General features: G+C 40.9%; 1 protein-coding gene across 5 annotated transcripts in view; it reads right to left on the bottom strand.

Annotated features, from left to right (window-relative positions):
* Positions 1-4,483: 4,483 nt before the first annotated feature.
* Positions 4,484-24,465, bottom strand: part of LOC141803859 (uncharacterized) — a 149,025-nt gene continuing 129,043 nt past the window's right edge. For 3 of the 5 annotated variants that reach the window (XM_074687890.1, XM_074687893.1, XM_074687894.1), the window contains 6 exons: positions 23,370-23,429; positions 14,012-14,104; positions 11,289-11,370; positions 11,098-11,207; positions 10,716-10,887; positions 4,484-9,435 (listed from right to left, as the gene is read on the bottom strand). In XM_074687890.1, the coding sequence (XP_074543991.1) occupies positions 9,431-9,435; positions 10,716-10,887; positions 11,098-11,207; positions 11,289-11,370; positions 14,012-14,104; positions 23,370-23,429 (522 nt within the window). In that variant the 3' untranslated portion in view covers positions 4,484-9,430. The remainder of the gene's footprint in view (positions 9,436-10,715; positions 10,888-11,097; positions 11,208-11,288; positions 11,371-14,011; positions 14,105-23,369; positions 23,430-24,465) is intronic. The other 2 variants (XM_074687891.1, XM_074687892.1) reach the window with 2 other exon arrangements.

Below are 24,465 nucleotides of genomic sequence, written 5' to 3'. Positions count from 1 at the left end.
ACGCGGTGGCTGGGATCAGTCAGACCAATCAGATGCTGCACCTCCGCTGCAGTGCATTTAGAGGGGCTCATTTGATTGGTGAAGACAGCGCTCGGCTGTGTTAAACCCACTCACGGCTTTTCTCCTCCCTCTCTGCCATTTGTGTGGAGGGAGGCGTGGGCGCTCCTCTGCGCCTTGGCACTGCAGGAAACTTGCAAATTGCGCCGGTCACACCCGGTCCATGCGGCGAAGGCCGGCGCAGGGCAGGTTTGCCTGCGCTTGCACCTGGTCCCTGTTCTACGAAGCAGGATTACTGCCTAGCGAGGTAGCTTTGAGGATAGGTTCCGGATTCCCTGTTCTACGACACGGGATCACTCCTCAGCGAGGCGAGTCTCCATGGCAACGTACGCTGAACGGCTAACCTGCTCCAGGGCAGGTTAGGTTCCAGATTGAACTCGCGGATTATAAAAACCCCGCTCACTGACCAATGAGCCCTCACGAAAAAATGGCTTGTCCGTTCTTAGAGGATCCCATTGACATCGGAGCCCGACCCACTCTCTTTTTCGGATGATGAAAGTTACTGGTTTTCCAGGGAGGGGTTGGTAGTACATGACACTTCCTAATGGTAGTTAAAGGGAATGAAGAACTCTCATTGCCGTAATAAGATCTTCAATGCCAACACTTCTGTTCCATGACAATATTTTATCGCCCGTATTAAAATTGTGACAGGAATTCATGTAGGGCTCATGTGGGCTACATGTCTCACAAAAAATGTAAACACGATAGGAGTGAAAAAATGAATAAATTCACGTAAGAACTAAATCAAATATGTTGCATGTTCCAGTAAAAGTGCATGGTGAACAGTGCTATTTCAGGATGAGAATGGCACAAAATATTTTATTTGCACTACGCCACTACACTTACGCATTTAGACTGTCAGCAGTTTTCTGCCAGCACTCCTTCCGTGCTTTAGCAGCGGCGACAGTGCTGCTTTTAACGTTAATTACATGTTTCACCTCGTCATACTTCCTCATGATCACCTCCTGCTCCTCCTGAGTGAAGTATGCGCTCCTTCTCTCTCCGCCTGCTCTGACACTCCAGACTGCTCCAAGTTCGCGATTGGTCAGATGCAGCGGGCTCCGCCTTATATCTGTGCACGCGCTCATTGCCTAGCTGGATCCACTTATGAGGTTGATAACCAGCGTTGTAAAACCGTGTAGCGAGATTGCCGGCTACCGCGCTCAGTTCAGCGAGGTAGCTCCAAGGCTATCTCGCTAGACTGAACTTGCTTCGTAGAACAGGGCCCTGGTCTACGAAATAAGGGCCCATTATATCCCTTGGTGGCAGCAAATGGTTAGATCGCCAATGTTATGACTACAAACCAGCCACAAAGCAGAGTTGTCCAAGTCATCCGTTGTTTTCAGTTTTGGATTGTGCTTGTCTGTGTTTGTAAATCTGTGTAAATGTGTGTTTGAAAGCGGCGGAACTTCGCTGGCGCGAAAGAGCATGAGAAAAACTGTGAACCCTAAGATGTGCAAAGAAGTCCACTTTGGTACATTTTTACTTTTTCTTGTCTTATTCCAACGTTTTTATAATAAAATATAAAGTTAATTAATTACCTCTGCTGACTGACACAATTTTACCTGTGTGTCTTTGATGTGTCAATCAAATGAGGCGCGTGTAACACTCCACGGTACTTTGTTCCACCTTGATAGAGGGAGAAAGCCAAAAAACACTTCCTTGTGAATTTTTTAAAAACTGTGTTGACAGATATTTTCAAATTTGATGAGAATTTAAATGGTGAATATTTCATTCTTGAAATTTGTGGTTAATATTGTTCTTTTCAAAGTACTGTAGGCTGTATTTTTAAGTAAATGTAGGAACTGCCAAAGTGAGTGTGGCACATTATGCAAATTGGAGAATGCGTATGACTTGTGAAAAATATCAACTAGGCACCTTTCAAACAACTTGTGGATTGAAAATATTTGTTACAACTGTAATCAAACTTCAATAAAAACAGCAGTTTTCTTTACAGTTATACACAAAATAAAACATTAAATGTCTTTGAATTATTGTAGATAAGAAGTGTTTCTTTAACGTCTATGGTAACCTTGTTTACTGTCAGTGAGAGTCAGAAGTCTTGAGTCAGCTGATTTAGTTTGGTTTCTGATGACATCTACACACGGTGTTGCACCTTGTATGGATTTCCAAAGCCACTATCTATATTGGTTTTGATTCATTGCCATCACTGTCAGTCATGGTCTTCATCATTGACCCCAAGTTTTACAAACATTATCCTATTTCTTGTTTTTTGGGGAAACAATTCAGGTGGGGAAATTTATAGAAATCAAGTGATGAAGGTTAAACTCCTCCTCAGGTCACTCAGTCAATTTCATGGTTTGACACTTGTGCATAATCTAGGACCAGGGAGTTTAGTCTGAATACCTTTTGATTAAAAAACAAAACAAAAACAAAAAAAACATTAACTATATATATATATATATATATATATATATATATATATATATATATATATATATATATATATATATATATATATTTTTAAAACACTTCAAGTGGAATGGTGTATCCTGTGAGTGAAGAAGAAAGGACAATTCTGACACAGCTTTTTGCTCATCTTTTTATTTCTCGATTAATATTCACATCACTGGTTAACAATTAATCACGATGAACATCTCTTTCATACCAAATATTCAGAATTGAAGGGGGAGATGAGCTCTATCTAATAGAACAGATGCCTCTAACAACCAGCAGTTTGTTTGTCATCTTCTGCATGCTCTTGTTATGGTGTCGTGCCCTACAGAATAATACAGCACACACTACAGTGGACCAACTTCACAGCACTGAAAAGCACATTTGTTAGTTTGTTTGCTCTTCATTTGTAACAACAGCTTGGAACACAAAGATCCCCCAAAGATTATGTTTTTAATCAAAGCTGTATTTACTGATCACACTAATCACATGGTTTCACTGGATTATAATCATCTGATAGCTGCAGTATAGGTGGAAAGATTACAAATAGTTTTCAGTGCTGTAATGCGAATGAGCCTCTGTAGGTGGGAGACACAGCTAGGGGCTCCAGATGCATATCTACCAACATGCTCTTTAACTCTGAGTTATTTTTTCCAATTAGGATCCAGAAACTCAGCTGTTGAGATCAGCATTCACAGATTTATGGAAGCTGATGAACCGTGACAATGTTTTTTTTTTTTTCCCATTGTTATCTTTTGTTACTGATAGTGAAAAATCGGATTTGGTCCAAGCTTCCCTTGTTCAGTCTTGTGTTGGTAGTTACGCCAAGGTGTCTACAAAAGAGCTAATACAGAACATTACTTTCTACCACATGCCAAGACTAAGTCAGGTTAGTTTAGCAGGGGCGTGACGCAAGGCGGGAGAAAGGGTTGACCAGTGTGTGTCTGGTGTAACATGTACAGTTGTGCGTTTCAAACCAAAGTGGGAGCCAATCAGTACATTTCTTTGCATTGTTTCTTGTCTGAGGCGTGTTTTCTGTAATTCCAGGTTTGCTCTCTGTGACTTGGAGTCATTGGTCAGACCCTGTTTAACACGACACACACTGTCTCCCTTCCTGCCCGTCGGTTTGAATCTGGTAAATAGTGTTTCCATATTTGATCTATCTTCCAAAACAGAACAGAGACAGACCTCATACATTTATTCATAATCTTGCATCTTTAATACATTTTAAAAACATTCTTGAAACTTCAGAAGCCCTTTTCTTGGAGGAAAAAGGCAGACTGAAAAAAGAAAAAGTACACTTTTCCTCACTTATGCTGTCAATCTTATAGTAATACCATTATTGAGCTTAACTGTAACAGGTTTATGGGCGTGAAAGCTCATCTGTCAACATCCACAACACCCTGTTAAGAAGTATGTTATTTTTTCTTTTATTTTTCCCTTTTTTTGTTGATTTTAATCAATTCTGAGATACATTTGGAGTGATAAAAACATGGTGGAACCTATATACAAGGTATGGTGAGGTACTAGTAGAAGGGTGGTATACAGGCTCTATAAGTGGGGGGTGAAACAGCTGTGAGCGAACATCACAGTGAAGATGGTTATTACTGTAGGTCCAAGCTGCAGACTGCACTCTCTCCAATCCACAAACAATCGTACAGATTACTGCTGAGTACTGGGACATCAGACCTTTTTTCAAACCTGAACATGCCACCTGTAGTGTCACCAAACCACACACTGAAAGGATGATGGGAGATTTTACTTTATTACTAAAGTTTCTAGATTAATACTGACCCCTATATTTGAACCATAAAAGTAAACAAGACCATGAGAAGACAGACTATGTGTCAGAAAGTGGCTAACAGCATTTGTTCAATCAGTTCAAACAGTTTCCAAACACTTCAGGACAAAGTGGTTCGAACCATAGACTGTATATAGAATGGACAGTATGGCTCCACCTTTTACCACTAAACGGTTTCAGAGCCACAGTACCCGCAAAAATGGCAAAGTCTTTCTTTCAAGAGTCTAATCTCTTCTTGGTTCTCCTTCCCAATGTATCTTGCTATTCCTGAAAAAACTGCACATGAGAAACATTTCTATGAGGCGTATTTATTTCTTAAAGTTTGACCACAGCCCATCTGGAATGGCTGGGGAGAAAGAGTTTTTGACCTATGCTGCAGCCAGCCACCAGGGGGAGTAGTTGTTGTGGCGACATAATTTTCAGCTGAGCAAGATGGCATCCAATTTGTTTTACAGTCTACGGTACAAACCAAAAGTTCCTTATAGAAGCCTTACTAGATAACTGAAGGGATGATGTGAAATATTGATAACTTTTAACATCCAGTAGTCAAGCTGATACCTGTACTTTTAATCAAGAGCCACAGTAATCTTTGTTGCCTTAAATGCCAGCATTTTAAGATAAATGAAACTGGCATGAACCCACCTTATTTCACGTGAGCTCTTATCTTACAAAGGAAAAACAGCACTCTAAATAATTTCACTTGAGTTGTGATTGGAATTATGTATTCATAATCAACAATAACACATCCAAATTTCAGCTTTTCGAGGTCTGGAATAAAAATCTCAATAACTGATTTAATGTTTCTGTAAACCAGAACCTAAAATTAGATATTTCTGCATAATTATCTGTAGATTCAGTGTTTATAATTGGCAACACACTGTCCAGAACACTTATAAATACCTTCTGCTTCTCTTCCAGCAGTTCTTCAAATGTTTCAGAAGTTTGATTAAATCTTGAGTCTGTTTTACAGTTTGCAGAATAAACCTCCAGTTTAAGATGCTAATGCTACATTGCAGCTAATTTACCATGCAGCCTTAAAACTGCTGCAAGTTGTCATCGTTCCTTTTTTAAAATGAGTAGATTTTTCCTTCAATATCTTTACGTACAATATGCCACAGGATGGATATGTATTCTCTTCATCCAGGAGCAGATCTGATGCCAGTACTCTGATAATCCTCTTGAACAAAGAGCGTGGCTGTGGAGCTTGGTTGAACAGTAACAACCCGTTTAATGTTGACAGAGATAACATGAGGGCAGAGCCAAGAGTTGAGTGTTAAATCATCATCACCAATAGAACAACATTGATGAACAAAGTTCCACTAAAATCATCTAAGCTGGCCAAGATAAAGGGATACCAGCGTGTGATCCAAGATACACAACACCAGGTCATCCCTTCACACAGTAACTCACTCCTACACTGAGCATCCAACACACAGTAAGACTACTTCTCTGTCCTACTTTAAACAAACTACAATCTACATTTATCAAAGTGCTTTCATCCCTTTGTACTTCTCTTCCCCAGAGAGATTCACATTTTCGTTTTCACATTTTCACGTATGATCCACACGTCACATATCATGTTTTATTTTAGGCAGCCTTTGTGGGAATGATTTGGAGGAAGAGTACAATATTAAATATTCTTACATGTTGCTTTAACTTATCTAATCCGTACTGGATATTTGACCTCTGGCTCTTTGATTATCATAACTTCATCTAACTATTAAGACTGCTCTGCTCCCAAAAGCACACGTGTACAGAACACAGCTGACAATGTTTTACCAATATACAGCAAAGCAACTTTAAAAACCACTCCAGTGTGCGTCAAGAAATGAACAAGACTATGTTCAAAGTGCACAAGACTTTTGAGTTTCAGGGGAACTGTACATAGTTAATATAATTTAGATAGTATTTAGTAATCCAGACACAATACTACAATACAGCCGTCGAAGCTAGTTTGAATGAGAACAGTATGCAACTCTACTGAGGCTTCTCTAATGGTGATGTTTTCTCAGTGAGCCTTCTTTAAGTCTCAGAGCCAGACTATCAGTGTTCCAGAGGCTAGGCAGCGCTCTCTACAGGATGGATGCAGTAGTAGTAACACTTCACACATCTGACAACAACGGCAACATGCCACAAACAATTCACTAATCCTTTTCAAAAGTTTCAGCAGAGATTTTCCCAGCGATGCAAAATGCATAGAATTACAGTGAGTAGATTCAACATTCTCCATCATATCGTCTGCTTTTACCGGAGTGACACACTACAATGCTTCTGCTATGGAGATCAAAGTCACATCACAGCAAGAAAGAGAATCTTAAATAAAAAAAAAGGTTTCCTAGAATAATACAAACAAGCTGGAATAAAAGTCTAATCTTCCCAGCTGATCAATGAAGCAAAAATAAAACCTCTACGACCTAAACTTCTCATCAACCAATGATAATGATTTTGTTGTTTTTTTAGTAAACTACAAAAATTTTAGAGCTAATATCATCTAAAATTTGGATTTTTAAATTCTCAACAAACAGATTGTTTGACTCTGTGAAAAACTTCGAGCATCACTAAATGATCACAACCTTGCTAAAATACTGCTGCATTCATGGCATTTCATGGCTGGGCAGTTCATGCAGCCCAGTGAAGTAAGCTGATCTTTTCTTCAGGACTTTCCAGTTAAATACCATACAAAATAACAACATAAGGATAATGAAGGAAATGTGGAAAAAAGCATTAAGAATCTATTTACTTCGATCTATTTACACTAAGTGAAATAAATGACACGCTTCAAACTTAAGTGGCTTAGGAAAAGCAACCACACAGCCTCTGCTAAAAAAAACACTGAATCACCTAAAAGTTGCAACTATGACCAACTTCAGGTTTGCCATGAATGTAACAATATTCAATTTATTTGACAGTCTTCACTCCTCTCTTAACTACCTGTTAACTTCATTCTGGGTCATTCTCTGCCACCGTCGATCTTTCTCTATCTATACGACATCTGGGTAACCGGAGGTCCTCATCTACAGTCACTGTATTGCTGTCAAAGAGCTGGAATGAAAGACAGACTGGAGGATATGAATGAGAAAGAGGCAGGATGAGGCGAGCCCAATGATGAAAATGTCTGCAATGACTATGAAAGGAGAAACACACCAACACAGCTCATCGTTGTTTGAACAATATCAGTATAGACCACCAAAACACAATAAAGAGTTGGTTTCTTTCTAAAAACGGAGAAATGATTCAATGAACAGCATATTTCAGGATGCCGATTTGTGTCTGTGTGTGTGTCAAACTGTATGTGCGTGTGTGTGCTGATTCCTGTTTGTGTGTGTGTCTGTGTGCATGCACACTAACAAGCATGTGTGCTTCCCTGTATATATATATCTGTGCTTATGTGTAAGCTCCTGTGTTTGTGTCTGTGTGAAAAAAGTTAGCAGGTCTCACAGAGAGGATTCTGACGCACTGACTAGAGGGAGGACTTTAAGAGGGTGAAGCTCTGTAGCCCCGCCCTCTCTCCGCTGGGGTAAACCACATGACCAGGAAATGCCACGTTAAGCTCAAAGAGGAAAGCACTGTGTGTCTGTCTGTGTCCCCAAACCACATCTTTGGGGTGACTGAAGGGTTTGAGATACATAGAGAGCAGGTAACTCTTAGGTCTATTTTGGTCATTTACTTTTTGTTGTGACTTGTCCTGGTGACACCAGATGGAGACTCAATGCAAGTCATCTCTACTTATTTTTCAAACTCATTGAAAAACAAGCTAGCACACCTGCTAACTGACAGGTGGCCAGCTTCCTTGACTTGATGCTAACAGTTTAGTTAGTTTCCACATCCTATAAAATCTGCAACCACTTTTTTTTTGTATGGAGCAGTTTATATTCCCTTTGTATCCCTTCTGTTTGGATCACTCAGCCTCTGTTACTGCAGAGGACACTTAGACTACACCAACAAATTGCAATGAAAAAAACAAAAGCAGATCCTGTTGTCATAGCTTTAAATCCTTTTCTACTCATGCTGGTGTGACCTGGTTGCTCCTCCACCTTGCTACAGGTGTCCGGGAGTTGTCAGAAATAACACGGTGCCACACTTAGTGTAGTGTTCTTTCATGTCACATGACCCAGTGTAGCCGCAAGCAGCTTAACTTAACAGTTAAAGATCAAACTTTCAGCTCAAATTCATATTTTCAAAGTCAAACAAAGGCCAAATCCCCTTTGTGCTGAGAAGCAACACAGCTCCTAACATTTTAATGATTATTATGTGCTACTCGCAACTGATTTAAACTGACTCTACTTTTTCAGAGCCTCTGAATCTCCCAGAGTACCTCCTATAGTCAGCACATACATCAATGTATGCTTGCTAATATAAGAGCCTCTTAAATCTAAGCTCTGCACTGGTTTTAGACTCCGTCTTTAGATCTATTTCTATTCTTTAGATCTATTTCTAAATTCTCCAATAATAACTCTTTTACTTAGTGTGTTTTTCTGCACAGTTGCTTCATGTGCCATTAATAGACCAGAGATAAAGAAGCAAGAAAACTGGGTCTTCTGCAGTTACTTCTAATGGAAGATATAGTTTGATAAGTGAGCTGTAGCGCTATCTACAGTAAGACTAAATGCACTGAAGAGCTGAACTGAATAGCTTGCTGGAGTGTTTGTCAGGTGATTGGTGTGGCCTGGGACAAAGTCATGAAGATCCAAGGCCTGTATCAAAACAGTAAGTTGAGCCATAGGTGAAAATGTTTCACAAGAAAAGTGGCTTTTCTTGGAATAAATCAGGAAGTTGGCTGTTCTTTTCGGTATTATTGGTGAATTCAGGGTTAAAGTTGTCGACCCTCAGTGTGATCAGAGGAACTGAATTAGTCATGGAGCTGCAGGAACCTCACAAAGAGAAACAGACAAACACCAAGTGCTCTTCTCTCTTGTAGGAGCTGTCGGTTAACCCAATTGCATCTAGAGGTCAAAGGTCAGGATTGGTAGCAGGAAGCTGGTAGGCGGACCCCAGAGAAACACTGAGAGGCGATCGGTCAGTTCGGTGCTGCGGTGGGCGAGATGAAGGGGCGGGGCCAGAGGAAAGTGACTGCGCCGTGGTAGGTTTGTCGGTCGGTTCATTGGCAGGTTGACAAGGGTTGTGCCGGTCCTGCCAAAATCTGCAGGTCACTGAGATTCAATCTGTGGAGAGAGGGGGAGAAATGATGAGAAATGGGGCAGCAGCCCACACAAACAGAACACAGGAGCTGAGACATGAGGAGGCAAGTGATGCCCAAAACATTAAAGTGTACCAGATGGTCTCAGGCTCACAGGCTCTTCCTCTCTGGGGCAGGTCCATTTAAAATCACAGACCAGCTTATCAAAGAGTCATGTTTTAACTGTGTTATTGCTGCAGACATCTATCAGTTAGTTCTGCAGATGTGAGCTCAGAGTCTGCTGTCCCTCTGGACTCAGGGTGTCTGGAGCCCAGCTGCAGTGCCAGAGATGAATTTATCCACTCTGCCTGGGCCAGTCTCTGTAAATCCCTTTATAATTTCATTTTGTAGCAAAGTCTCTGCTATTTTTATCACCCCGCTCTATCGGACAGCGAGCTGAGCGCACGTATGCACTCAGACACACAGGCTCACAATCTCAACCTTTTTATTGTCACTTGTCTCTGAAGGAAACTATGAGCTCAAGCTCTGTGGAAAGATTGTCCTACAGTGGATTTAAAACTGATCAAACATGTAAGACGTGTATAGTTCTGCATTTCTGTGCTGAGTAATGCAGTGAGGATCAGGCTGTACTCAAGAAAGACTGAGTCTGACTTACACTAGATTTGCAGCTATTGCAACTTTTTAAATCTAAAACATTAAAGTGATGAGGAGAAGAGTAGAGTAGAGTAGAGAGGAGAGTTGCTTTGCAATTAAAACCTTTGCACTGGAACATCCACTACCTGAGAAAAGGTCTGTTTGGTATCAGAGCTCAGAAAGAAATGAATGGCACCGACACCAAAGCTCACAGACCGACTCATGGACGGTAAATCATATGGATGTAGTCTCTGTGACATCACCCATCTATTTATTATACAGAGCTTTACAGACCATTGTTGGCAGAGGCCATATTGGAAATGCTGAACTCAACCCAGATTTGTTTAAATAAGGATGAGGTAAAGACAGCTCCAAAGACAGCTCCAAAGACAGCTATAGGATGCCCACCTGTCAGTCAAGTCAACCATGCCCTTATATGGGAAACTTGTGGGTTTAATAACTTAGAAAAAAACAAGTTTCTGTATCAGGCTGAAAAAATGTTTGTTTTTGTCTGCTTTATCCATACAGTGCCATGTTAAATCCTCTGCTATTACCTTCCAAATAATGTCAGTGTTGGTGTAAACAAGGGCTCAGATAAGACTCAGCATCACAAAATGCCTTCTGACGCTTGGAGGACTAACAACCTCTGTGTCGGTGTGTTTTCATACTCACTTGTCTCAGTGATGCGCTTGTCTACGCTAAGAGGCTCCCTCAGTCCGTCCCCCCCAAAAGGATTCGGTGTGGGCTCCTTCACCCCATTCTCCTTGGCAACACCTCCACCTACTGGTCCTGTTGTTGGAGCGCCGCTTGGGGGTGAGGCCGTCTTCTCGTCTGTTTTCTCCTCCTGTTGCCAAATATAGACGTGGCATAGCAGGGACACACACACACACACACACACAGAGAAAAGAACATGATGGTCTGTTTCTTCAGGGAGCATTACTTCATGGTATTGCACCATCTGGTGGTGGCTGGCAGGAAATGCACAATGAGTCAGCAGAAGCAGAGAAATGAGCAGTCAGAGCCGATTAATGAGAGTAGAGGCTTAAAGTTTGACCTTGTGTCCGTTGGTCTGTCCGTTACCCGGCCCCATGTTGTCCATGGATCCAACCTTTGACTTGGCTTTAATGTTTAGCTTATGCGACTCGATCTTCACGTCACCTCCACCTGAGGATAAACAGAGCCTGAGTGATGCTCTGACAGAGAAATGAGAGGAGCAGAAACTGAGGAGAGACGACTGAGGCTGACCTGGCTTATGCTTGATGTTGTCCTTGGAACCACATTTGGATGTCACCTTGCTTAAATCCACTTTCTTATTCAGGATCTGCACCTAAGGAGGATGAGAGGCCATAATGCTGCAGCATTGAGCAGATTATTGTTCTTCACATCATATTTACTAACTGTCAACCTTTAGCAATCATGCACGGTGCATTTCAGAGAGACTACATGCCATACAGAGTGATGCAGGAATAAATTCATCCAACAGAGCAGTGCAGGATAACGAAACAACACTTTATTCTCTGTGTTGACCTGTTTTGTTGGTTTCTAGGTGCCTCTTGTTTTTCTAAGTGTGTTAATGAGCTCCAGGGGTATTTCTGCTGATCACTCTCAATAAATCACTACAGGATATAATAAAAGGATGGACAAAGGCTCTTTAAACTGCTGTCATCATTATCACAAGTGTTTTCAGGATCACAGAGAGGTTTCTTCATCAGTCTGACAGCTGCTGGTACGATGACTCTTAAGACCTGGGGACCTGCTTAACCATGTGTGATGAGATCAATCATGTTTACACACTTCATGACAAACAGGAGGGCTAACAGTTAGCCCTCAGTGTTGAATTTATTTATAAGCAAACATACCATGATTAGCTTTGACTCTCTGATAATTATGAGTGTCTTCCTCCTCCTCAATGGTGGCTGATCAACACACCAACTATAAATCAGTCTCAACCATAATAAACAATCCAACCAGTATTTCTTAACCTTTGCCATTTAAGATAAAGAACAACAACTTTAGATTATTAGAGTTAATGGATTGTGGATGTTAACATTGTATGCAGCGCATTTTAAGACAGGTACATCCAAACTTTTTTTTTTTTTCAAAACAGAGCCCTGTAAACATGGACAAACTCTGCTTCTGACTGAGAAAAATGTCCTCCATTATGGGCCGATATATGGAAAACATGCAGGATTTTGTTTTTTATGGAAGGATCAAGATCTGGATTTTATCAGGATGTTTTTTATTTTTTTGTTATACTAAGACTATTTTGTCTTTAAAGTGATACTCCGGGAAGGAACAAGTTGGGTCCTATCACAAGGTTTAGGGCAGAAATTACCCCTACAGCAGTGTTTTTGTGCAGCAGAAGCCCAGAGCGCTCGCACCAAACACCCCCTCCCTGCTCCTCTGCTGGTTTCCTCTGCACTCAGACGGGGCCATATTTTACTTGACCAAAAACACAAATAAACGGACTCCCACTGAAAAAATCTGATATGGGTCTGCATTCACGCTTTATTTAGAGAATTTTCAGTGCGGTACTTTCACACAAAAACACCACTAAATAAGGCTCTAGTTCTCATCGTGTCTCATCGTCTTGGCAGACTACCTGTGTTTGTTTATATCTGGCATGCCACGCGCGGACTATTACTGATACACTAAGCGGCGAGCGCCTCGTAGCCAGCTGTGGCTCTGCAGCGGAGGTAGCGCCTTTTTACGACACGATGAGAACTAGAGCCTTGTTTAGCGGTGTTTTTGTGTGAAAGTAACGCGCTGAAAATTATCTAAATAAAGCGTGAATGCAGACCCATATCAGATTTTTTCAGTGGGAGTCCGTTTATTTGTGTTTTTGGTCAAGTAAAATATGGCCCCGTCTGAGTGCAGAGGAAACTGGCAGAGGAGCAGGGAGGGGGTGTTTGGTGTGAGCACTCTGGGCTTCTGCTGCACAAAAACACTGCTGTAGGGGTAATTTCTGCCCTGAACCTTGTGATAGGACCCAACTTGTTCCATCCCAGAGTATCACTTTAAACTACATTTTTAAGCCAAAATATTTCTGATTCTTCAGCTCAAAATAAGTGACACCACCATCACAACAACCAACGTCATCTATCACAACAAAACCCACAAAGAAAGGTAGGCTACGTGAATGTGTCTTTTAGCGAGTTGTTACGGCTGTTAGAAAGCTAACGTTTGCTAACAGTAACATAGCTTAAACAAGCTACCTACTGTTTATCTTTTCTCAATAAAATACATAGTAGAAGTGTTTAATGCTAACTTTTTAGCTTGTCAAATGAGTCTGATGTTAACTTATAAGGTTAAGTTTTGTAATGTAGCTTATCAAACTAACATTAAGTTTAAGAAATGCGTAGACACGTTAAGGCCATAGAATGGCACGAGGCTGCGATAGTTTGAGTTATTTTAGGTGTTGAAATAAAACTAAATATGCTAACTGGGGTTATCGTCAGATTTTTGCTTTAGACTTGAAGGCTAGGATTTGAGACTTGCTTGTGACTCGCACATGAGTGACTTACACCCACCTCTACCAGAAGCTCAAAACAATTAGCTGTTTGGCATTGATAGAGGAGGTTTGGCACATTTCATGGGCTCAACCCACAGACTCAGCTCTGCTGCACATCCCATAAATGTTATGTTCTTTACCAATGCTGCTCCATTTAAAAGGGAAATAAACAAGCTTTTAACAGTTTAAGATGTACTGCAAATATAATATCTCTTTATGGTTTCATAAAACTAAAGTGTAGGTGTGTGTAAAAAGGCAAATGGTAATCATAAATGTCTTTAAAACTTAAGATATTCTTATGAAAACTGTAAAAACAAAAGTTAGTGGTTCAACATGCATCCAAACCCCATTATTTATCACTTTGAGAAAAAAACATGACCAGCCAGGGAGCCTAGATTTAGCTGAATCAGCAAAAAATTGCCATCCAGAGTCTACCTTCAGCTCTAGCAGTACTTACATTGCCACCTCCAGGGACATGTTTGATATTGTCCTTGGAGCCACAGCGAGATGTGACATGGCTGAAGTCCAGCTTTTTGTGCACTATCTGAACCTAAAGACAAGCAGGCAGACACACACACAGACAAGCGGGGGAGTGAGGAGGTAGAGAGGGAGAGGAAAGGAGAGAGAAAGGGTAAAAAAATAGAGAAATGACAAGAAGACAGACAAGAGCGGCAGAGAAGAGCAGGTCAGCTAGCAGCTTAAGCTAACAGGAGACAGAGAGCCTTGCTCTGCAAGTATGGAAGAGATTCTGTCATTCAAATCAAACCATTCCTCCTAAACATGGGTTCAGAGAAGTCTGCAGTGTGTGATACCCCGGTTAGAACACAGCATTGTTTACATGGATAATCATGGAGGCTAGAGATGTGAGTGCAACTTGTCAGATCAGACTCTCCTGGAAATACTTTGTCTTCAATCTAAAAATGAAAGCTAGAGAGCTGAACGATGAGAAAACGGACTGATTAACAACAGAACGCTTCCATAAACAGCCAAACTGATCAAGCTTGGGACAAACACTGGAGGGAACAGATGACATGCAACAGATTACTACACAGGACAGGTGAGTGGCTCTGTGTGGACTCATGCTCGCCTATTCAGAGATCACCCAGCAGGTGGATGCTAAATGAAGGACAGAAGATGTTGAAAGTAGATGGATACCTGCCGCCTGCCCTACAGCTCTGATGACATGAAAAAGACTCATACCTTTATGGAGTAGGGTGTGGTTAATCAGGACAGCAGAATTCTCTTAGACCAGTAAAGTCCAGTTCATGGGTCCACTTTAATACTCAGTGATGACTAAAATCTGTGTTTTGTTCATTTTGAATGCCATCTCTTTCATAAACAGCTTCGCCACAAGGGTTACACCACAAACACACAAAAAGAGCCCAAAAGAATCAACACAACACAACATCAATTAGTGAAAGAAGGAGTAAAGTTATCTTGGGAACCACAAATACCAAAGAAATACACAGATTAGGTGAGCAGTGTGGTTAGAAATGACTCGCAGTTCAGCCGTGCCACTCTAAAAGAGACAAATGTGAGGTGGTGTCTGTTGGTTTCACAGAAGGTTAATTATTAGACTCCAGATCCACATCTCAGCTGCTTCCAGGATGCAGGTTTTGCAGTTAAGTGATGGTGTTAGCGGTCGCACCCTGCAGTTTATCACTTTTATTGCAGAGAGTGGACACGGGGCAGACTAACAGGAGACAGAGGCTGACTCTTTGTCTTTGCTTTATGATTCCTCTCTTATAATTACCTGCAATCAAAGAAACAAAGACCACCTTTTTTCTGCAAAAGTAGTATAGTAACATACTTTACCTTCCACTTTTGCTTCCAGAAGTGCTCATAGAAATTTTTACTGAGACAAGCACCCGTGGATCAAGAATGAATGATCTCATACCTGTGTGTAACTGATTGGGATTTTCTCTTATCAAGGTAACTTCAGGGTTAACCCCTGTGTTTATCCTGTCCTACGATTCATGTCTTACCTACATAAATCACCATGGTAACTTATGCTGACTTGCTAACCCAGTGTTTCTCAATTCCGGTCCTGGGGCCCCCCTGCCCTGCATGTTTTAGATGTTACCCCACTCCAGCACACCTGATTCAAATGAATGGTTCGTTATCAGGCTCCAGCAGAGCTTGATGACGAGCTGATCATTTGAATCAGGTGTGTTGGATTCGGGTAACATCTAAAACATGCAGGGCAGGGGGGCCCCAGGACCGGAATTGAAAAACACTGTGCTAATCTGATCCAGAGCAGGTTAAATTCTGGATTAGAGATCAACAAATATAAAAGCACCACCTCGTGACTCATCAGCTCTCTTGGAAAATGGTCTACCCCAGGGGTGGGCAAACTTTTTGATTCGTGGGCCACAATGGGTTCTAACATTTTCCAAAGGGGCCGGTCCAGGAGCAGATGGATGGAGTGCTTTGGTAACCTATCAGGGTATCATTCCTTCATTCCATGTCCATTTTAGAATCCAAAATCGGAAAACGGATAACGACTTGTTATCCAATTTTTCGTTTTCAAATCAAAAATCAGAAAACAAATAACGGTCCATTTTTCGCTGTTTTGATTTTGTTTTGAAATTAAATTAGAATATGAGGGAATGGAATTATCATGGGATTTTTAATCTGTGTATGGTTCGTTCTTTCATCATTCTGTTTCAAAACAAATGAAAAAAAAAACAAAACAACAACAACCAAAAAACGGACTTGTTTTTTTGTTTTTCTGTTTTGAAACCAAAACGGAATTACAGAAAAACACGTTTTTTCTGTCCTGGTTTTAAAAATGACAAAAAACAAAAATAACAAAAGATTGTGTGAAAATTGTTTGTGTGATATTTTGATATTAAATGTGAATGTGTCTATAAAAAAATTAGACAAATAACTCACATTGAAGGTTTATACAGACATGTTCCTACGTTTTTTTTTAAATAAGTAACAAATCACTGACGATCCACTCCATCTTATCCTCGCGCATATGCACACTTCCATGTGTTTCAATGAGTTTTGTTTTGTCCACTTTCCTTTTCTTGGGTCTGTTCATCTTTACAGAAGGGCTGATGGGTCAGAGGGTAAAGTGCAAATGTGGAGTAATAGGCCTACGCTTCACCTCAACAAAGCCAATCAGTGCGCCATCTAGTGGGAAAACATCAGAATTGCAGGGAAAAGAAAACATTAACAAGGTTTATTCATTTAATTTTTTCAAGTTCGGTGGGCCGGATTAAAAATGTTTAACGGGCCGCATGTGGTCCCCGGGCCGTAGTTTGCCCATGCCTGATCTACCCATTCTAAGGAGATCCTGTAAATCCATGAGAGGAGCGCTTAGGAGGGAAAGAGCTTTTAGGGATAGCTGTAATCCTTTAGATGTCCCTGGTGATATCTTGAACTAAAGGCACAGATATACATCAGACGGAGTGCGCTTCATTTGTCAACTAATGCAGCACATCACAGTCTGTCATGTCTTGACATCAGTCAGGCATCTGAAATGATGAGGTTAATTATAATCATCACACATGACATAACTGCAGAAAAATGGCCACAACTACTTGTGCCACACAACATGCTCACATGGGGGGGCGGGCCTCAAAGAACTCAATGGAAAATATAAACCAAAGAAAGTGCTCTGCCCCAGACATCTGTGCAGTAACAAAGTGAAACTGGGTTCACTTGAGCCCTGTTTCCACCAAGCGGTTCAGTTTGGTTTTTCTCAGTACAGCACACGTTTTGTTGCATTTCCTTGGACCAAAACTGGGACAAGTCCCCATACCACCACCCCTACCATTCCACTTTTTGGAACCCTTCTATTGGGGTGCCAGACATGCTGATCTGACTCCAGAAGGTGGAGCTAGAAACACTGCTGTCTGTTGACTGGTCAAAAGAATCATCACTTCCTAAGCGACAGTGGCTGTATTTCCCCTGGCGGCACATAGTCTTCTCTGAAACAAAGCTTGATGGCGATTAGTAAGACAAAGCCACATGCCAATCACACAGAAGATGGATTGCTGGATGTCTTCCATGGTAGCTCTTTGTTTATTGTGTCGAGTTTTTCTTCTTCATTAGTAGGAAACACCGCGTCGCAATGCTATGCCATCATGCTGTTACGTAGCTGATGCGGCTATCGGTATCCAGCTAACTTGCTGCCTACCAAGAATAGCAAGGTTTGCTGTGGAAATGCAAACTTATTAACTTCATACCCGGCTTCATAGTACTTCTTACCAGGATTGCAAATGTCTTGTTAAGTCAACCCAGGTAACTGAGGGAGAGGTTGGATGTCCTGAATGTGCTTTGTAGTACAGGCTCCTGGTATGGTAACTTTTTGTATGTTGATATAAAAACCGAAATTTGAGAAAAATAAATTTTATGAGTTTCAAAGTATAGACGTTGACTTTTTAAGATGGCTAGTCCAAGGTTTTGTAATTTTTCAGCCCATAACCCTCAAATTAGAGGTGCCATAAACCAGAGTCCTGCACGGGTCCAATTTTCAAGATCCGCCCCGCCCTGACCCAGGGACATACAAAGCCGCACCCGACCCGCAAACCCGCGCATCAGCCCGATTAGTACTGCAACCTGATCCGACCCGTTGAAACACGACCCGCAGCCCGACCTGCAGCTTGACCCGCAGCCCAACCCTTAACCTTATTTAAAGTAATCATTTTGGGTCATACTGTCTGAAAATTGAACGGTATATTGCCATGGTTCAGATGCCAGTGAGTAAACAACACACCTGAATGAAGCAACTCTTCCAATAAAAGCCTGACTTCAGCTCCATCATCAACCCTCTGTGATCTTCTCACATACAACTGTAAAATCACTTGTTTTTTACGTTTAATGCTTATAAACTTTTAATCTCTTAAATGGACCTATACATGTGTAATAGTAGCCTTACTTTCTGTCCAGACTTAAAGTGATACTCCGCGATGGAACAAGTTGGGTCCTGTCACAAGGTTTAGGGCAGAAATTACCCCTACAGCAGTGTTTTTGTGCAGCAGAAGCCCAGAGCACTCACACCAAACACCCCCTCCCTGCTCCTCTGCCAGTTTCCTCTGCACTCAGACGGGGCCATTTTTACTTGATCAAAAACACAAATAAAGAGACTCCCACCGAAAAAATCTGATATGGGTCTGCATTCATGCTTTATTTAGAGAATTTTCAGCGCGTTACTTTCACACAAAACACCGCTAAATAAGGCTCTAGTTCTCATTGTGTCTCTTCGTCCTGGCAGACTACCTGCGTTTGTTTATATCTGGCACGCTGCGCGCGCAGACTGATACAGTATGCGGCGAGCGTCGGGTACCCGCCATAAACAGGTGACCCCTTACAATGGGAGTATACAAACGGGCCAATCCAAAAAATGGAGAAATAAGCAAAAGGGCCATGGAAACTTAATAGGGCTAAAAATTAGACTGCCTAGGCATAGGTATTTCGATGTAGTCACTTTGGGGTTCTTTTACAAAGAAATGTGAAAAACAAATATTTTTTTCTGTGTATATGGTTTGAATATAAATTTTTACCCCTATTTTTGTTTACATTTAAGAATAATAGATAAAATATGCAACTGTAAATAGTTTTTGATTTTGGAAGGCAGTCTAAGACCCCCCTTTTCTGAGATCCACTGTGCTAAACCACTGCTCCTGAGACTGTAGTAACTCAGTGTGATATAAAACAGAATCAACCTAAGCCTTTACGACACAGCACCTATCAAACATTACATCCTATTGACCAGTGGACACTTATCATCCCACTCCACTGCTCATTTCAGAGGAAACATGTCCCCTAAAATCAAGCTCACATTTGGAGTCCACTCATAAGTCGTTTGTCTTCTTTGACCAATATAGAATCAAATGAACCCTTGAAACCACGACATGATGTAACCTTTTTCCTATCATGTTGTGGTTTCAGATTCATCCCCTCTGTGGTTACGTTATAAAAAGCCCTGCAGCAGACGTAAGGCGCCTTCCTCCATTCTCCCATCCCTGTCTTAGTCTCTGTCTCCAGGATGAATATGGTGGGATGACGCAGGTGGCACCGGCAAAAGATGACTCACTGAGCCGTTATCTTACGCGCACACACACACACACACACACACACACACACACACACACACACACACACACACACACACACACACACACACACACACACACACACACACACACACACACACACAGTATCCTAATGTTTTCCTTTTTTTCCTTTCTCTCTAATAACATATTGCATACATCTTCATTCAGTCTTGTGGCCTGTAGTGGCTACTCGTGGTCGCTTTGCGTCTCCTTCATTTCTGCATTTAACACCTTTGAGGCTAACAAGTTTAAAGAAATCTGTATTCCCTTGACAAATTATTTTTTCTCTCCTACAAAGAAAGACAGGACATTATGTTTCATAAAACCCCACAGACTTCTGTTTTTTTCCTTTGCTCTGTTCAGCTTTGTTGACACTGTCAGCATCCTTTATCCTAGCAACATTCCAGGGAATCCCATTAAAATGAGTGAATACAAAAAGTTAAAAGGCTTTCAAGATATATGACTTTGACTTTGAACCAATAGCTGTGGGGTTTTGAATAGTACAAACAAATACAGGAGTAACAGGTGAATAGAGGCTGTTTGTTAGTTGTTCAGTGTTATCAACATATGTGAAGCATAGGAACATAGAGCTGCCATGTGCTAACAACATGCTGTTTAAGGTGTGACATCTTGGTGCAATGTGACTCCCATGACTCCTCAGGGTGGATAATTAAACTGGGGCAGTGATTTTGGTAAAGTTATGAGAAGGTTTGACTTTTGGTTTGAGAACTGGAATGGGAGCTTGATGATTAACTGCTGCAGACAGGCTCAACTTCATCAGATCATTTAGCTCATTTAGGAAAGTCCAACTCAAAGTCAGAAAGCCTTGCTGTTTGGGGTCCTTGGGCTTCAAAATAAAGTTAAAATACAACCACATTTTTAATAGAGGACGCGTTCATGAATCGATTTTGGATGGCTTTAGAATATCAATAATTGGCTTATTGGTTTGTTAATGTATGCTTCTTGGTAGAGCTGGTGAGTCATGCTCACAATCCCTGGGGAGCTGCTGCTACTTGATTCTCTAGATCAATGGTTTCCTACCTTTTCCAACTCAGGGCCCATATTTAAGTCTCAAAAAGTTTTGTGGCACATCTCAGACCCCATAAATACTCAAGCCATATAATGATTCTCAGAGCATTTTTTCTTAAAGGTCCCATATTGTGCAAAAATCACTTTATTAAGTCTTTTAGTGAAATTTATGGGTCTTTGGCTTTCCTCCTAGCCCACAAAATGTGATATTTAATGACAAAACCTGTACTTAGTCATGCTTGTGAATGTAAAATCCTGACCTAAGACGAGCTGTTTGGATTTTGGGGATTTGCCGACACCAGCGATTCCCTTTTTGACCAATCAGGAGCAAGTTGGGCACCAACTTTTTGTAGCTAATACTTGAAGAATATTTAAACATTTTTTACCTATCCTTGAAACATAACTCAGTTTTTACATTCAAAACACTATTCTCCCACCCAAACACAAAGTTATACAATCTCGGAAATTATTTCGCGGCCCACTTGCAAAACCTTTGCAGCCCAATAGGGGGTGCGGCCAACAGTTTGGGAATTAGCTGTCACATCAGAAAGCCAGGGAAACACTCCACTAGAAAACACTTCTTCAAAGTAAGGCCAAAACTCTGCTTTTCTCTTTGAGGCCTAATGACAATACCTATGGGCAGAACAACACAGTATATCATTAACTACACTGTGATGGTACATGGAACTGAAATAACATGGCTTACTATAGAGAGTCCAGCATTTGTTGGCTAAACGATCTTTTCTTATATACAGTTAAATTACATGAACAGTTGAGCCCCTCTGCAGTGTTAAATAATGTCACCTGTGTGTTGATGAATGGGTCAGGGTTAAAGGTCTCTCCTGATGGTGATGTCTTTATATTTGACAGGTACCTTAACTAACCCCACTGTTAAAAAATAAAGATTATTTTAATGTAAACAAAAAGTTTAATGAGAGGTAGAAATGGGCTTTCAACTGAAAGTTATAAAAAAGGAAAGCAAATTTATTTAATAGCACATGTATCACTGATCTTATTGGCTTGTTTATGGTAAATGGAGTTGTAATTCTGGAGCACTTTTCTGGTTTTATAGACCACTCAAAGAGCTTTCACACTGTTAACCACATTCACTCAATCACACACTGTTAACAGGGGATGCTACAGTAGAGGGGTTTGTTTGAATGATTTTAGGTTTATTTTACAGTTTTTCTCCATTGGTTTGGCTCATTTCTTGAAAAAGAAATTGCATTCTCAAAACTCTAAGATCATTTGGCAAAACAGTCTTACTGCTCCTGGCACAGGTTGGCTGCACCTTTCAACCAACCTGGGCCGTTGTAAGCTTATGATTGAGAACATGGTCCACAAGTGTGACAGATCTTCAATGCCCTTTACGGGACATTTGTTGCCACTGAATATACAGAGGAAAGTGCACATACATACCTGCGAGTCGATGGTTGATGCACCTTTGAGCTATTTCAGAATACTGGTTGATTGGTTGATCTGATGCTTCACACATTTCCAAGATTGACCAGGGAGCACTTTACCAATCCAGACAAAGTCTAATGTAATTGTGTGGGAAGATGTGTGACATATTATGATAACTTGTTCAACGTTTTTGCATGTAAAAACTTATGAGATGAACTAAGGACTAAATGTTGTGGGACGTGAGACCATTCAACAGAGAGCCATGATGATCCATTTTGATCAATATGACATAAGCAACTGGTAATGTAGGGAACAGAAGAGTATTGTACATAATCATCTGCATGGACTTCCCAAACCATATGCATTTTGTTCAAAGAAATGAGAAACTGCTTTTTGGATAAACACAAGTGGCACAATGATGTGAAGATTGAACAAGTACATTTGAGAATTGAAACCAAAGAATGAACCAAAGCAACAGAGAAAAACGGTAAGCAATCTGCCAGCACATGGTGTACAACGAACCTTTTTACTGTCATCGTATTTTCACAATCATAGACATCACCTATCATCTGAACTTCTAAGATGTGTGAAACTCTTCCTAGTTTACTCCTTCTAGTTTAACCCAACTTTTGATTGATCAATTTATCAAATGTTCCAAGACATTTATATGGTATTCATGTTGTTATGTTGCTGACTAATTTTGACAACTAAAACAGACTATTGTGCATGAGGTGACTAATACAATGAAATGATGCTATGTTTTGAAGAGACTGACCATTAGACTGAATATCAACAATCAGTTTAGATCAATGAGATGTATTCAATTGAAAATTGTGCTAAATCTAGGCTAACTGTGCCAACTGTAGGCTACCTGTACTTTGTCTTTTGCAAAACTAAACAAAAGCATTCGCAATTTGATGAAGTTAATGAGAAATGTAATTATGCTGTGAACTTTTGCCAAGTAGTTTTTAAGGTTTATCCATGTTATTTCAAGAATGTAATTTCTGGTTCAATAAATGAACCAAACCAAATGAGAAAAACTGTAATAGACATTTACATGATTTTCTAAAAAATGTGAGAGGAAAAAAAAAATCTGATTTTCTTTGTAAAAAGTGCCTCAAGGTTGTTGATAAAATAAAGTACAAACTACGACGGAAAAATGAATGACTCTTCACCTCCTGTCGTGTTTTAATGTACACACGTTGAGGGTGTGATGTGTCCTGTGAGGATGTAGAGTGGGCAGTGTGCGCGGTGAATGCACAGAGAAGCTGGGAGGATGTACTGTGTGTGAGGGTGCAGATGGTAGGGACTCACTCTGGCCTTGGCGGCAGGGTTGGAGGGGTCTGATGTCTTGTTGTTCGGGGTGGAGGAGACCTGTAGGGGACAAGCATCCCCGTGGTAAATACAACCTCCAGCCAACTAATAACCACAACACAACAGGGTGCAAGAGCAGGTGGATGGAGGGTGGTGACAGGGGGAGCTGGATGAATGGAGGTGGGCTGAAAGTGTGGGTAAGTTGCTGGACCAATCAGATGAAGGCATGGGTTAATGCAGCCAATCAAAAGGGATGCATCAGCTTCAAGACAAAAGAAGTCATCATGAAATAAAGAGGATGTAACTTAACCAAGTTTTATATCAAATTTACAAAGAATGCATGTTTTTGTTTGAAGATTTACATTTCCAACAGCCAGTCAAACAGAAGCTTAAAAACAGGTATGTGACATGTGTTTATACAGGTGACAGAATGATAACAGCAGCCTGCAAACCACAGCAGACGGAGTCCCTTAAAAGGCCTGACAATGAATCAAGAGATTAGTGGAAAAAATACAAAGAGAAGTTTAAAAAGAACACAATTATAAAAACAGCATGAGACAAAGTCACAGTGCTGTGTGTTTCCAGTCAAATAACACCAGCCCTATGAATACAAAGGATGGAGAATCAGTTAAACCAAATAACCTCTGCTAAAAGGAAAACATTTAAACACCTAATAACCAAACCATACCTGTGCCACTGAATGAGTCAGAGTCCGTCATTGAGATGCAGAGCATGAACGTGTTTGCAAGTAAAGTGGCTTTACTCTGACAGACCCACAAAAAGTGCAGCAGCATTGCTTTGAAATGGAAAGAAAACAAAGCAGCAGGGATGGACCTGCTACCACACAAAACACAACACAGCTGTCTGAAAGGTGTGTCTGCAACATTCAGAGAACATAAGGTTAGGCTGCAGATCCATTTGGAGAGCTGCTCCCTTCAGCTCATCTAGCTTTAATTGGCCATGTGATCTTGTCTACCTGATCGAGGCTGAGAAAGGTAGCAGTCATTAAAGACAGGCTGCGGCTAAAAAAGGAGCTTGCAGGCAGTTTCCCTAGGTAAATAAGAGAGGAGATGGTGTCTATATTTGGTATTCAATC

The sequence above is a fragment of the Halichoeres trimaculatus genome, unplaced genomic scaffold (genome assembly GCF_033239565.1).
Source record: "Halichoeres trimaculatus isolate MK-OKI-2021-1 unplaced genomic scaffold, fHalTri1.1 fHalTri1_scaffold_15, whole genome shotgun sequence".
In the NCBI taxonomy this organism is placed as follows: domain Eukaryota; kingdom Metazoa; phylum Chordata; class Actinopteri; order Labriformes; family Labridae; genus Halichoeres; species Halichoeres trimaculatus.
Note: the sequence above shows the minus strand (reverse complement) of the source record. Positions and strands in the feature narration are given on the sequence as shown.